Raw genomic sequence first — 13,799 nt, forward strand, 5'->3', positions numbered from 1 at the left:
TACAATAAGTCAAGAAGACTCACACTAACAGAAAATCTGAAAATTGGAGCTTAGCCAAGTGTTGAAACACTGACCATTTTTAAATGCTGATACATTATTGTAAACATCAAACTCATAACTGGCATTAGATCTAGTGATAAATAACTAGAGATAAAAAAAATTTTTTTTTTTTTTTACTAAAGTTAGCTTAAAATTACAAAATCTCTATTAGGTCTTATGATGAATAACTAGAGATAAAAAAAAAAATAAAAAACATTGTCAAATTCCTTTCATGTTTACAAAAGATAGCATAAAATAACTAATTCTTCATTAGGTCATGATGAAAAACTAGAGATTAAAAAAAATATAGTTTTAGATTCTTTTTAAGCTCCTGCACCATTGTTTACAAAAGATAGCTTAAAATCACAAAATCTCTATTAGGTCTTATGATGAATAACTAGAGATAAAAAAATAAAAAACATTGTCAAATTCTTTTCATGTTTACAAAAGATAGCATAAAATAACAAAATCTTCATTAGGTCATGATGAATAACTAAAGATTTAAAAAAAAATAGTTTAGAATTCTTTTTATGCTCCTACACCATTGTTTACAAAAGATAGCATAAAATCACGAAATCTCTATTAGGTCTTATGATGAATAACTAGAGATACAAAAGATATTGTTAAGATTCTTTTTATGCTCCTACACCATTGTTTACAAAAGATAGCATAAAACCACAAAATCTCCATTAGGTTTTATGAGGAATAACTAGAGATTAAAAAAAAAGAAATTTAGATTCCATTCATGCTCCCACAACATTGTTTAAAAAAGATAGCATGAAATCACAAAATATCCATTAGGTCTTATGATGCATAACTAGAGATTAAAAAAAAATATTGTCAGATTCATTTCATGTTCCAATACCATTGTTTAAAAAAGATAGCTAAAAAATATAAAAACCCAAAAGCTGTTTCTGAGGATCTAAGCATGCATAGTTCATACTCCAACAAATATTATATACAAGAATGTTTCTTGAACACAATAAATTAAAAATAAATAAATAAAATTTGTTTATAAGAGCTCTAATAATAGTTTTAACTTACAAACTCTCACTGGGTATCAGAAATTAAATAAAATACATGTTGCCAGCTTAAGTTTGAATCACAAAAAGAAAAAAGTTCAACTGCAAACAAACAAAATGCATGTACGAGAAATAACTCCATAAAAATAAACTGATTATATAACAAATTGGATATTTTGTTATGATATTTATTTTTAATAGGATCTTTTAAGAAAGAAAAAAAGTATTTGTAGATTAGTACTTTATAGACTAAAAAAAAACCTTAAGTCAAAAATCGATGAATAGAAAAAAGCAAATTATCACATAAAAGTTATTTCAGATAAAAAATTAAAAAAAACATACAAATAGTTTTTTATATCAAAATTTATGCTAAAAAGTATAAAAGATTTATTTACAGAACTTGTTTCTCATTCAAGAATAAATCTTATAAAAAAAATCGTCAGAAATTAATGAAATGTAAACAATTTTATTAAAAAACAAAATCTTGTGGAAAAACAAAAAACATAAAATCCTTTTACTAAGAAAAAATATTTTCTACATAAAATGAGCGCAAACTAAGAGACAAAATAAAGAAGAAAAAGAAAGAAGGGAAGATACTAAAATTAAGTTAGATTTTTTAGCAAAGGATAGAATATTAGTAGACGTGCCTTAGAATTAACACAGCATTAACAAAAATGTGCACATAATTAATTTAAAAGAAATGGAGAAATGCGATATAAAATAATAAAAAAGCATCTTTAGTGCAAAAAAAAATTTCCAGTTAGCAAAATGAAGAACTGATTTTGCTAACTGGAAATAGTTACAATCCATAAAAAGATATTTTAAAAAATCAAACTCGAACAAAATATTTCTGTTCTTCCAACAAAATAATAATTAACAATAAACCTGAAATATCACTGTATAAAATGATAACCAAGTTAATATTTTTTCCTGGTTTGAAAGAAAGAGAAAATATTAAAATTAATATACCTTCTGTTCCTTCAATTGATTTTCAAGAATGTCTAAAGTTTGACCAACGGGGGGCATGCGCTCGAGTCGGGCTTGCAGCCTGGAGAGCCAGGACTCCACATCCCTCCTTCGTTCGTCAAAGCTGCGTCCGTCGGCCAGCATCCCTTCCAGCTGTCGCTTTCTTTGCATTGCCCCCTCCCTCACCTCCTCCCACTCGGAGTGGAGATGCAGTGCTGAAAAAACAACCATACATTACTCATAGGCCTGTTTTGACAGATCTGTACTTTGCCTTTCGCACCCTTTAAAAACTGAGCTTATTTTAGTTTTGCTGCAATTTCTTTCTCTTTTTTCCTGATTCTTTTTACGTTAAAGTAAGTTTTCCAATTATTTTTTGAAGTACAGATTAATAAATAGAGGTCCTTGCAGGTATTTATAAATTAAACATTGAAATTAATAATGAAAAACTTAACTTTTCAATGCACATTAAAATATGAAATTACTTACGCGTCGAGAAACATATAAATTTTGTTTTTCAAAAGTCTAATTAAAATGGAATCAACATGCAATCACTTGTAAAAGATTTCACCAAAAGCAATTTTTTTTTTCCTTTTATAAGTGAATGCTGTGAATTTGATTAAAAACTAAAGTAAATTAAATCTCGTTTTTAAAATAATTCATTTTAATTACAAAAAACTTAAGATTCATTCAATTTTACAGTAAAAATTACAACGCATTTATCACAAGACATGATCGACAGTGGAAACGAAATTTAAAAGATAAATATGATTTCTGGGAAATGTTTAAATCCAAACTAACCAAAATTTGAGAAGTCAGGTTTTTCCGATCAGTATTTTTGTTCTTTTATGTCATTCGATTAATATTATTTCAAATAAATACACAAAACATGTATTAGAAACCTCATAACAAAACCTCATAAGCTTTAAGACCAATTGCATGTCGAAGCTAATTCAGAAAAAAAATTGAAAACATACCCAAAAATACTTGTAAAAAGAAGAAGAAAAATCCACAAACATTCAATTCGATTCAAAAAGAACTTTATCGTAAAATCTTTTCACGGAAATACCTCTTTTTAAATTCTTGTGGGTGCGTAAAGTCTTATTATGCAATAAATTTTCATTGAAGAATAAATATTTACTTATATGGTAAAATGACATTAAATGGCTTCAATTTACAGCATTTAACCTGAAGGTTAAATTGCAAATTGTTCATAAATAAAATTTCGATTCATTGTGAAAAATAACGATTTTAAAAGTAACAGGAACTGGCACGCTCAACCAAACCAATTCACAGTTACAATTATAATTACTCTCTTAATTAGCAGCCGAAATATAAATATTAACAACACCTCAACTCAAGTAAATAAAGTATTAAATCATTCTAGTCTTAAAATCTTACTTTTAAACAAACATCGAGAATGTGGCACACAATTTTAAGACTAATAAGTAATAAAAGCTATCTACATGAAAGCAAGACATATTAAAATAACATTTTTGAATCTTCAATTCGAAGAATCATTCCACCTTATCCAATAGGGGCCGTTAAAATATTACGTAAGCATGTTTATTGGTAATTTTGTATATCATCCCCTTTTTTAACAATAATAATAATAATAAATCAGTAAACCCTTCCCTTCCATACGTAAAAAAAGACATAACACCCAACCGCTTGATTTGCCGTAACTTTTATTGCAATTTTAGGATTGAATTGAAATCTAAGATGTAACTTTACATAAATTCAAAATTTACGCTTTAATTAATTTTATGAAATTTTGAGAGCATTATTTTTTGGGAATCGTGTTTTCCTTTTGTAGTTAAAACATTTGACTTATGAAACCCATTGATGAAAAAAATTTTCCACCAATTTTTCTTAATCCAAATTTAACTTTTTCGTGCTACTTTTATTGCATTTAAAAAAATATTGAAAAATAGTAGGAGTTTAGAGATTTACGAAAGCGCTTCTCATATCCCCCCCCCACTTGTCAGCAAAAGTAAGCAAATCCCAAACTTTTAAATCCAAACACCATAATCTCTGCAACTCTTTCTATATATATATTTTTTTAAACCTTTCCTATAATTTAACTTTCATTTCAAATTTTTCCAAGAGTAATTTTTTTTTCAAAATTTAAACTTTTTTTTTTCAATTGGAAAATAAGGGAACTTTTAAGAGTTGTATGTAAGCTTTACTACTCCTTCCACTTGTCAACAAAAATAAGCAAATCACAAACCACCTCTCTGTCCCTTGGGGTGCTTACGTAATATCTGAACAGCCCCATTTGCGAAATTTAAATTAACAATAAAGGGGCACCAAAATGAAAGAAAGTTTACTTGGAATATCTTTAAACGAACCTAAGTTTCATATTTCTTCGTAAGAAAAGAGAAATAAGATGAAATGTTGAGGCGCATTTTCCTTAAGACAACCGAAAGACCTTTCATTATTTTTTATTTTGTCTCTCCTTTGTAATTAAGAAAACGCACAACGCCGTTCCTTTGATATTCTACTCTCCCTTTTAGCCAAAACTTTCGAAAGATGATAAAAATAATTCTGACAAGAATAAGGGCAGGTAGAACAAATCTCACATTCCATTTACAAATAAATAACAAATTTATATTCTCTGTCCTTGTTAGAGAATAAAACACGGTAAGGTGAATTTTAATGAACAGAAATTAGTGTTAGCGGTTGAGAAAATAACCACGTAACTTTCACTCCTGATTTAATTTATCCAAATAAGTCATTCAGGTAATTCTGAACCGCGTTTGAATAAGTAATGATGAATTAGATGCGATTATTTTTAGAGTTAAAAATATAGTGGAAGTAATTACTACTATAGTAAAGTAACAGTCTAAAAATAATTTCTTTTCAAACTAATTCTAATTATTACTTTAAAAAAATATGAATAAAACAATAATTGAGATTCTGGTTTTGTTGATACTTTTGAAGGATCTAATAACAAATATTTTATAAATATATAAACAAGGTGAAAGATTATACATCATTAAATTTTGCATCATTATATGCAACAATTCTGCTGATTCAATTAAGTAATACACCCTTATGGTGGATCCTGTTAGATCAGCTTTGGTTGTAAAAATTGTTTCAGTTTTTAGTTAACATGACAACACTGCTTATCTGTTTACTAACTTTTACGTTGTAAAATCTGAACACGTTTGCTACCAAGTAAAACGCGAGAGAAAAAATAACGTTCAGAGGTTAGTTAGATGATATCTTTTCATTAGCTTATTTATGATCTGATGATTATTTCGAATTAATTGTCCATTAATCACAAAAATTAATTTCAATAGGATGACATTTTAATTCTAGATATTTATAGATTTGATCCCTTATTAAAGTTTTAATAAGAAGATATTGGTTGATACTATTAATTATTTATGACTGCTACTGATTAATTATTTATTGTTTGTAGTTCATTTACGTCGCACTAGAGCTGCACAATGGGCTATTGGCGACGGTCTGAGAAGCATCCCTGAGGATGATCCGAAGACATGCCATCACAATTTTGATCCTCTGCAGAGAGGATGGCACCCCCGCTTCGGTAATTCGACTACCTGCAAGCGAAGTCGAGCACTTTACGGTAGCACAGTTTAACGATGACCAATACCGCACACCCTCGGTCCCTACGCACACTGATCCAAGTGGTCACCCACCCGCACACTGTCCGCAGTCAGTGATGCTTGACTTCGGTGATCTGCTGGGAACCGTGTCTTAACGATCAGTCCACTGCGGGACAATTATTTATTGAATATTTGTCACTGATATACGGGAAAAAGAAAGACGTTCTAATTTTTTGTTTCATCCAGCAAATAAACTGGTTCTGATGCTTTTAAATTCATCTTCACTAAGATTGACCTAGATAATAACTTTGCTGATTCAAAAAAATCTCAGAAATTATCCAAACCATAGAGTGGCCTAACAAGTTGACCATCGTGAATATGAAGAAGTGATTCGTGAATATGACCTAACAATTTTACTATTCTAATCATATAAATGAAGAAGAGTGGCATAGCAACTTTACCATTTATTATGTATACAAAGAAGAATACTCCGGCAATTTTACTATCCCTTATGTATATGAAGAAGAGTGGCCCAGCAATTTTACTATTCATTTTTTAGATGAAGAGTGGCCCAGCAATTTTACCAATCATTATTTATATGAAGAGTGGCCCAGCAATTTTACCATTTGTTTTTTATGTGAAGAAGAGTGGCTCTCAATTTCACCCTTCATCACGCATATGAAGAAGAGTGTCCCAGCAATTTTACCATTCATCGAGCAATGAAGAAGTCCAGCCCAGCAACTTCACCATTCATTGTGTATATGAAGAAAAATGCTCTAGCAACTTTACCATTTATTATGATGTATATGAGGAAGAGAAACCTAGCAACATTATCATTCATGCATTATGTGTATGAAGAAGATGGGTTAAGCAACATTCATTATATATCGTGTATATGAAGTGATTGGGGCTAATAGAGTATTAAGCCATACTTTTCTCAAAGGTAACATTTTAATATCACAATATTCCTTGGTATTGATTTAAGATAAGAATTTCCACTACATAATAGCAACATTTACAGGAAACATCTTTCATTGCAACATCTTACTTCCTGGCACTAAGCAAAACAGCTCTTCCGAACAATTTGAAACTATGTCCTTTCACATAAATTAATAATTGACATTTAAAGGTAACTATTATTTAACACTCTGTATACTAAACTCGTCAAAATTCAAACCTCTCTCTCCTTTTTTTAAAAACGCATTGGAATTTTTAAAAAAAATTATGATAAAGATTAATAGTTAATTCAGAAAGACATGTAATTAGGATAATTTATAACTAGCTCGAACTTTTTAAAAAGGGAAGGAGGATTTTGAGGATCTAAGGGGATTTCTTACGAAAGTTGAATTTTACTATACTTTGCTTTAAAATTTAATCTATATGTAGTACATGTCCTTTTAATTTACAAAAAAAAATAATTTTAAAAAAAACCATCACACTAGTAGTTAAAATCCAAATAAATTTTAAATTTTGGCAAGACATGGATGAGATTAACAAATTTAAATAAATAAACGAGTCTTTAGTTCTTAAAACATTATAGCATAATTTTTTTTTTTTTAATCGTTCTAGCGATGTTTATAATTACGGATGTTGCAGCTGAAAATTCTAAAATAGATCTCCGCGGATAGACCAGGACAGAATTAAGGGGGGGGGGAAGAAAGATGAATAGATGGAGGAGAAAAAAAACTCTTAATTGAATGAACATAAGTTTATTCAGCTTTGAAGTAAGATGCTTCATAAAATAATAAGATACCTTAGATTAGACAAACACTTAGGTTGTAAAAATTAACAATAAAGTAGTGCAAAACTATTTTCATTACAATTCATAATGTTAGACTTCAAAACAAAGTTATAAAAAAATACAATAAGAAATATTTCTTGGATTATCAAAGCTAAAAAGTAATTCGAACGAAGAAAAGAACAAATAAAGTCACATGACTTGTGATATCTACAACAAACCAGCAGTAAATATTTAAACAAGGAGGGAAAAAAAGCTATTTATCATACTAAATAATTTTTATCAGTTCCAACACCAACTTGTAGCAGATCACAGATAGCTGAATGTGAATATTCCAATAAATTGAAAGCGAAAAATAGAAGGAAAAAAAAAAATTCTTCAACTCCCCCCCCCCAAGGAATCTTAATCTTTTGCAAAGGCTGTCTTTCTTTGCAGAAATTCGAACTGCAGGCACGAACAACCTCAAAAGAGTACTGGTATTGATCGAAACTTAGTTTAAGGAAAGGGGGTGTGCCACCCACGTGTTAGTAATTCGTATTTGGAGAAAATACCACATCGGGGAGACCCATTTACTTCAAGTGACAAAAAAAGGGGAAAAAAACGGGAGTCTTGGCAAATTTCCAAATCGTTCGAGGGAAGAGAAAAAAATAGAGTTTGTTCATAAAAAATTATTTTTAAAAATGTTGACGGATGACACATCGTCTGGAAAAAAAATTTTTTTTTTCTTTGCATAAAATAAAACTTGTCAAATATTCATATTCAACAAATGTTTTTTTTCCCGCCCGAAAGCAAAAAAAATTAAAAAAATAATAATAATTCAACAATCCCAGATTAATCCCAAAGACTTACATAAAATAAATCTATTTTATATATTGTAAAACGAGTTTAAATTTTTGATATAATGCCCGAAAAATTTGAATGGAATCCAAAAATATTCTCAATAGTTTAAAGTTTTAAGCAGTATTCTGGGCCCAGAAAATAGAAAAGCAATATATCTGAGAATTATTCAGCAAAAATATCTCTAGCGGAAGCAATACTGAAAAAAAAAAAAAAATAGGATACAAAAACGAGACTTTAAAAAATATCCTAGTGGCTGTTTAAATGCATTGATTTCCCAGTTCTTTAAAAAAAAAATATTTATAAAAAATACTCATCTTTATTTTAAAAAAACACTCATCTTTATAACAAAAAATACTCACATTTATATAAAAAAAATTCAAAACAATCCTTTTATATAAAGTAAAGCATTCCAGCAGCAGTCCAGAAGGTTTGCTCCACAGTTTTAAGAACAACAGCATATGATTATGGCAATATAATCAGCATTGCGCACAGGCCGCCTTTACCTTCCAGACAAACTGGTGGTACCCATCACTCTGAAGCTGGGTGAACTTCAAGCCGCCACTAGGGATCGATCAAAGTACTTTACTATGATAGTTTGGTGGCTTAACCAATGAGCCATCGCGTCTCTTCCCTATATATATATTTATATAAAATATTTCTTGCTCATGAGTACTTTTTTTTTCATCCAAATTATTCGATGCTTAATACTTCAAGTAAAAAGATTCTAGTTTTTCAAAGTCTTAGAAATAGCGTGAATTATTCGGTTCGGCAGTACTCTTGTTAAATTCAAACTTTGTTTCATGACAACTAAGCTTTTTATGGAAAATTCCATTCTCGTGCTGGGGTAAGAATATGTTTGGGGAGATTTCCGTATCGTGATCTGTGGCAAAATAATCGCCAAGTCTAGGCAACTTCCGGGCATTGGCCCGAGAGAAACATCACAGAAAGGGACCAACTTGAAAGGTATAACTCGTAGCCACCCCCGGGCAAATATATACAGGTTTTTTTTAAAAAAAAAATTGCAAGTTAAAAATCTATTTGGCATCTTGGCGATTATAGTTGGAGCGACAGATTAGGATACGGAAATGTCCCCAAAAACGGCATTGACTTCCAAAATTTTGATGGAAAAAGTTTGCATGCTTCGAACAGTCAAAATAGATGCCCATTATTAAGCCGAACCAACAAGTGAATCAAAAACAAAACAGATTTGGAAGAAGAATAAAAACGTAACGTTGCCAAAGAAAAAGTTGAAAAATAACTGATTTATTTTTTCATTTTTTTCGTTGGCAACGTTGCGTTTCTTTTTTCAACATCTTTCACGTGCCTGCTCCTCTATAATGGGTGTTAAGTTTCGAGTGTCCAATATGTGTCGACTTTTCTCATTTTCCACCTTAATTTTTGAAGCTAATAAAATTTTTCCATTGAGAAGTATGTCTTTCCGCTTCAATTTCTTACGTTAATTAATTAAAAACCTAATTAATTAATTATCGTAATTTTAGGGAAAGAAAAAAGCAATTCAAACATTAAACATTGATGGTTCTTCCAGAATAAAAAAAAAACGAAATAATAAGAAATAGAGAGAGAAAGATTTATTATTTAAGTCATCTTTTTCACTTACCAAAACAAAAATACGCAAGAAAATCAGAAAAATAACCAAACTGCGTCAGTAAAAATCATACGCACTTCCTATTAACACCAAAACACGATTATGCTATTTAATAACTAGCAAAATCATAAAGTTATAAATTAAACACCAAACGCTATAAATTACGAAGTTGTTACAAAATTCCAAGCCAATGGATTACAAAATCAACTCATAAATTTAAACAAGTTTCTTATGAAACCATTTTTAAGTTATTTAAACTCACTGGCTGCAGAGAAGACTTCGGAAAACATCATCATGAGCTTAATTTATGATTGGGTCGAGCACTTTCACATGATGATAGAGAAGTGCGTGAAACGTTCAACTAAGAATAAGTGTAAACGATCTGAGAGTGTTGACAGATAGGGGTAATGGTCGCCTACTCGCCAAGAAATCTTCCATCTGTTACAGGAAACAGCTGGCCGCTCAAAACATTTTATGAAGAAAACCTTACAGTTCGTATCCGCTGCTTGGAAACACATATTGTTCTTATTTTCTTTTTTGACATAGTATTTGTTGCCATTAGTCACTTTTCTTTCTTCGGAGAACAAAAATCTCGATGAACGGAAAGAAAAGGCAAACCAAGAATACGTTTTCTTTTATGAGGAGAATAAAAATATGTTTTGATAGATATAAGAAATTTCATTCTTATATTTCTAGTTTGAGAGACGAATATTTTGATGAAATTAATAAATTAGCTCTGTAAGCGCTTGGTCTCTTTTTTTTTTTCTTGCTACTTGATTGCATAAAAAGTTAAACAAGTTGAAGAACTGAATGTAATGCAAATTATTAATGCCTTGAGGTGTTGATAGCTCAAGACTTTTCAGGGGTCTGTCCAGACATTTTGAGAAAGGTCCTGTTTTTGTAAAATTGTGAAAAAATTACTCGTAATTTGTGAAAACAAAATAAACGTTAAGTCACATTCTTTCAACCAGGGTCCTGCTTTTATGAATTTGTGCAAATAGGGTCCTGTTACTGCAAAAAACTTTTTAAAGGAGTTTTTAAATTGTAAATAGATACAAGATTATGCTCAACACTGTAAAATTTTAATTAAAGAAAATTATGTTTTCAAAAATAAACAGCAATTGCTGCTTCTCAATTAGAGATGCAACATACAAATATTTGGTATTTAGTCTATACTGCTGAACGCAGAATATTCATTTTGGACAAATAATGGAAGAAGCGTCTGCCGAAGACAAAACTTAATTCGTTTACATCCATCTTTCTTTCCCCTCCCCTGGGAAGGGTTTATTCGATAAACAAAACAATAATGAAGAAAAAAAAATTTGCGTGAAGGGTCCGTTTTTAAGTTAAAATATTTTGTGAAGGGTCGGTTTTTAAGAAAAGATATTTTGCGAAGGGTCCGTTAACGGACCCAAATTTCTTCTAAACGGACCACTGTTTTTTAATAAGAAAGTACGTAGAATGATCGAAAATGTCAATTTGTAAAAGAGCTAAAAAATTTTATTGCTTAAATTGAAATTCTATGAAATACATGCAGATAATTTTATAAAATTATACGTTTAACACCATATACTATTTACACTTTATAGAGGCCGAGGAGTAAAAAAAAAATTAACATTTGAACAACTAACTCTTAACAACAATTCTTCTTCAAAAACATAAATTATTTTTAAATTATATGAAATTAAAAAGTTTTTTTTTCTATTATCTCACATTAATGTTTATATTTGCTCAATAAGTCAGAGACTGACGAATAAAATAGCAATGATGCCTAATCCAATCATTTTGGAGATATCTATAATATATAAGAAGTATTAATAGATATTTGGATTTAAAGAGACGACATTTTAATCAAACAGATTGTACATAAAATAAACATATTGCGAAATAAACACAAAATCGCACTATTTCATGGTGTTTAATTTTCTCAATATCATTAATCTTTTAATGCATATTTTTTATAAACTACTGAGATTCACATTATAAAAAAGAATTCTAAAAAAACACTATTATTTTCAGGTTATAAAAAAAATGCATAACAGATTAAATTACGATCAGTGAAAATTCCTCAAGCGACGCATAGAAATTGAATTAAGATGCATTATTCAGCTTTAACAAGAACTCAAAATTCAGAATCTCGTTCTCCTATCGAATCAATATTCGACCTCGAACTTTACGAACGTAATGACAAGAAAACAGCGGTGGCACCAGCATTTCACAAACTCTCAGCAACACTTACACAATGCTTATCTCACACCAAAGAGGAATTTCCCCTTGTAGCATAATTAGTGCTCCGATGAAGGCTGACAAGAGATTTCGAGGTACACTGCGAATAATTATGTGCATTCGAAACGAAACTATGAATTTTCGATTCCACGCTGAGCTGCTGAAGTAAAACAGTCATTAATTAACAGTATTCAAATAGAATCAACGGGGTGGCTGACTTATTTTGTTAAAAATGAAATACAGATTCGTTATGATTCCATTAATATAGCCTTGGTAAATTATTTTTATGTTAAATCTAGTATAGGTAAATTGAAAAGTTATAAGAAATCAATTCAGTATTTGATAAAAGAAACTCTTGTAACTGATAAGTTTTGTTTTCTCTATATATAGATTTGCATCTAAATTCATCTGATCATCTATTGAAATTCGATATACACCTGGCAAACTTGGTGGCCCACGAGAGCCTCATTAAGAATTGGTGACTATATTTGCCAGCCATATAGCAATGACAACCAACTGCTACGGAATTTCAGTAGTTTCAAATAATGTATTTAGTAGCAGAAATTTTAATGGATTTTATTAGTAGAACGCGCCTTAAAAATATATCCCATTACTATCTATTTACGCTTTAATTTCATAATTTTTAATCTAGCAATTAAATTACGAAAATATTTTAAAATCATTTTTGCTAATTATTCATAAGTAAATTTTCCTTGAATTTTTATGATGTTTTTAATTAATAAAATCTTGTTTACTAATCTAATCGGTATCTCTCTCTCTCTTTTTTTTTTTTTTTTTTTTTTTTTTAAACTTGTAACACTGTATTGATATATTTTGTTTGGCTAAATTAACACAATATTAGAAAGCACTATTTTTGCAAATATAATCGTGTGAGCTGATGACAAAACTATTATCTTTCCGTTGTTAAGTTCTTTGTTAGATTAATTTTTTTTTTAATTTCTAATATTATTTTTTTCTTTCCTAACTTTTTTTGTGTCATCTCTTCCATAGAATTCTTAGAGATTACAGAAGTTGAAATTTTATAATAATTTTATTTCATTAAAAAAGATTAGATATTTATTAGTTCCAAAATAACATAGACATATTCCTTTTTTTTAAAGAAGAAAATGATATTTTTTATTACACTAAAGAAAAACTAAGCTATTATTTATTAATCGTCAGAATAACTGATTTCATTGCGGCCCACGAAAGCAAAAATATTTTACTGTTATCTTGTGAGGAAAAAAAAAGATTCTGAAACCCTATTTTAGAGGAAATAAGCATATTTAAGGTCGATTTACATTTTTCTTTATCGTTATGTGGAACATCAGTCACTTCTTCGTTTAAGAGAAAATATTTTTTTTTTTTTTTAAATATTTTATTGATATTCAAAATATATCAATATCTATAATTATTAATCGTCAGAATAACCGATTTCATTGCGGCCCACGAGAGCAAAAATATTTTACTGTGGTCTTGTGAGGAAAAAAAAATATTCTGAAACCCTATTTTAGAGGAAATAAGCATATTTAAGGTCGATTTACATTTTTCTTTATCGTTATGCGGAACATCAGTCATTTCTTCGTTTAAGAGAAAATAATTTTCTTTTTAAATATTTTATTGATATTCAAAATATATCAATATCTTCATTTAAAAGAAAAATAGATAAAAAATATATATTTTATTTTCAATAAAATTGATAATTCTGGACGACTATTATTCAAAAAAGAAAAAAAAAATTATCAGTTTCAGAGTTTGATAATTTGTATACAAAACTTCGAAAACAAACT

General features: G+C 29.3%; 1 protein-coding gene across 6 annotated transcripts in view; it reads right to left on the minus strand.

Annotated features, from left to right (window-relative positions):
- The window catches only part of LOC107442807 (dystrophin), a 176,261-nt gene that overhangs the window by 42,799 nt on the left and 119,663 nt on the right, over positions 1-13,799 (minus strand). For all 6 annotated transcript variants that reach the window (XR_011636174.1, XR_011636173.1, XM_071177699.1 and 3 more), the window contains one exon: positions 2,031-2,242. Coding sequence is in view for 4 of the 6 variants with exons in the window: in XM_071177699.1 (XP_071033800.1) it covers positions 2,031-2,242 (212 nt within the window). In the remaining 2 variants the exon portion in view is untranslated. The remainder of the gene's footprint in view (positions 1-2,030; positions 2,243-13,799) is intronic.

The sequence above is a fragment of the Parasteatoda tepidariorum genome, chromosome 2, assembly GCF_043381705.1.
Source record: "Parasteatoda tepidariorum isolate YZ-2023 chromosome 2, CAS_Ptep_4.0, whole genome shotgun sequence".
Classification (NCBI taxonomy): domain Eukaryota; kingdom Metazoa; phylum Arthropoda; class Arachnida; order Araneae; family Theridiidae; genus Parasteatoda; species Parasteatoda tepidariorum.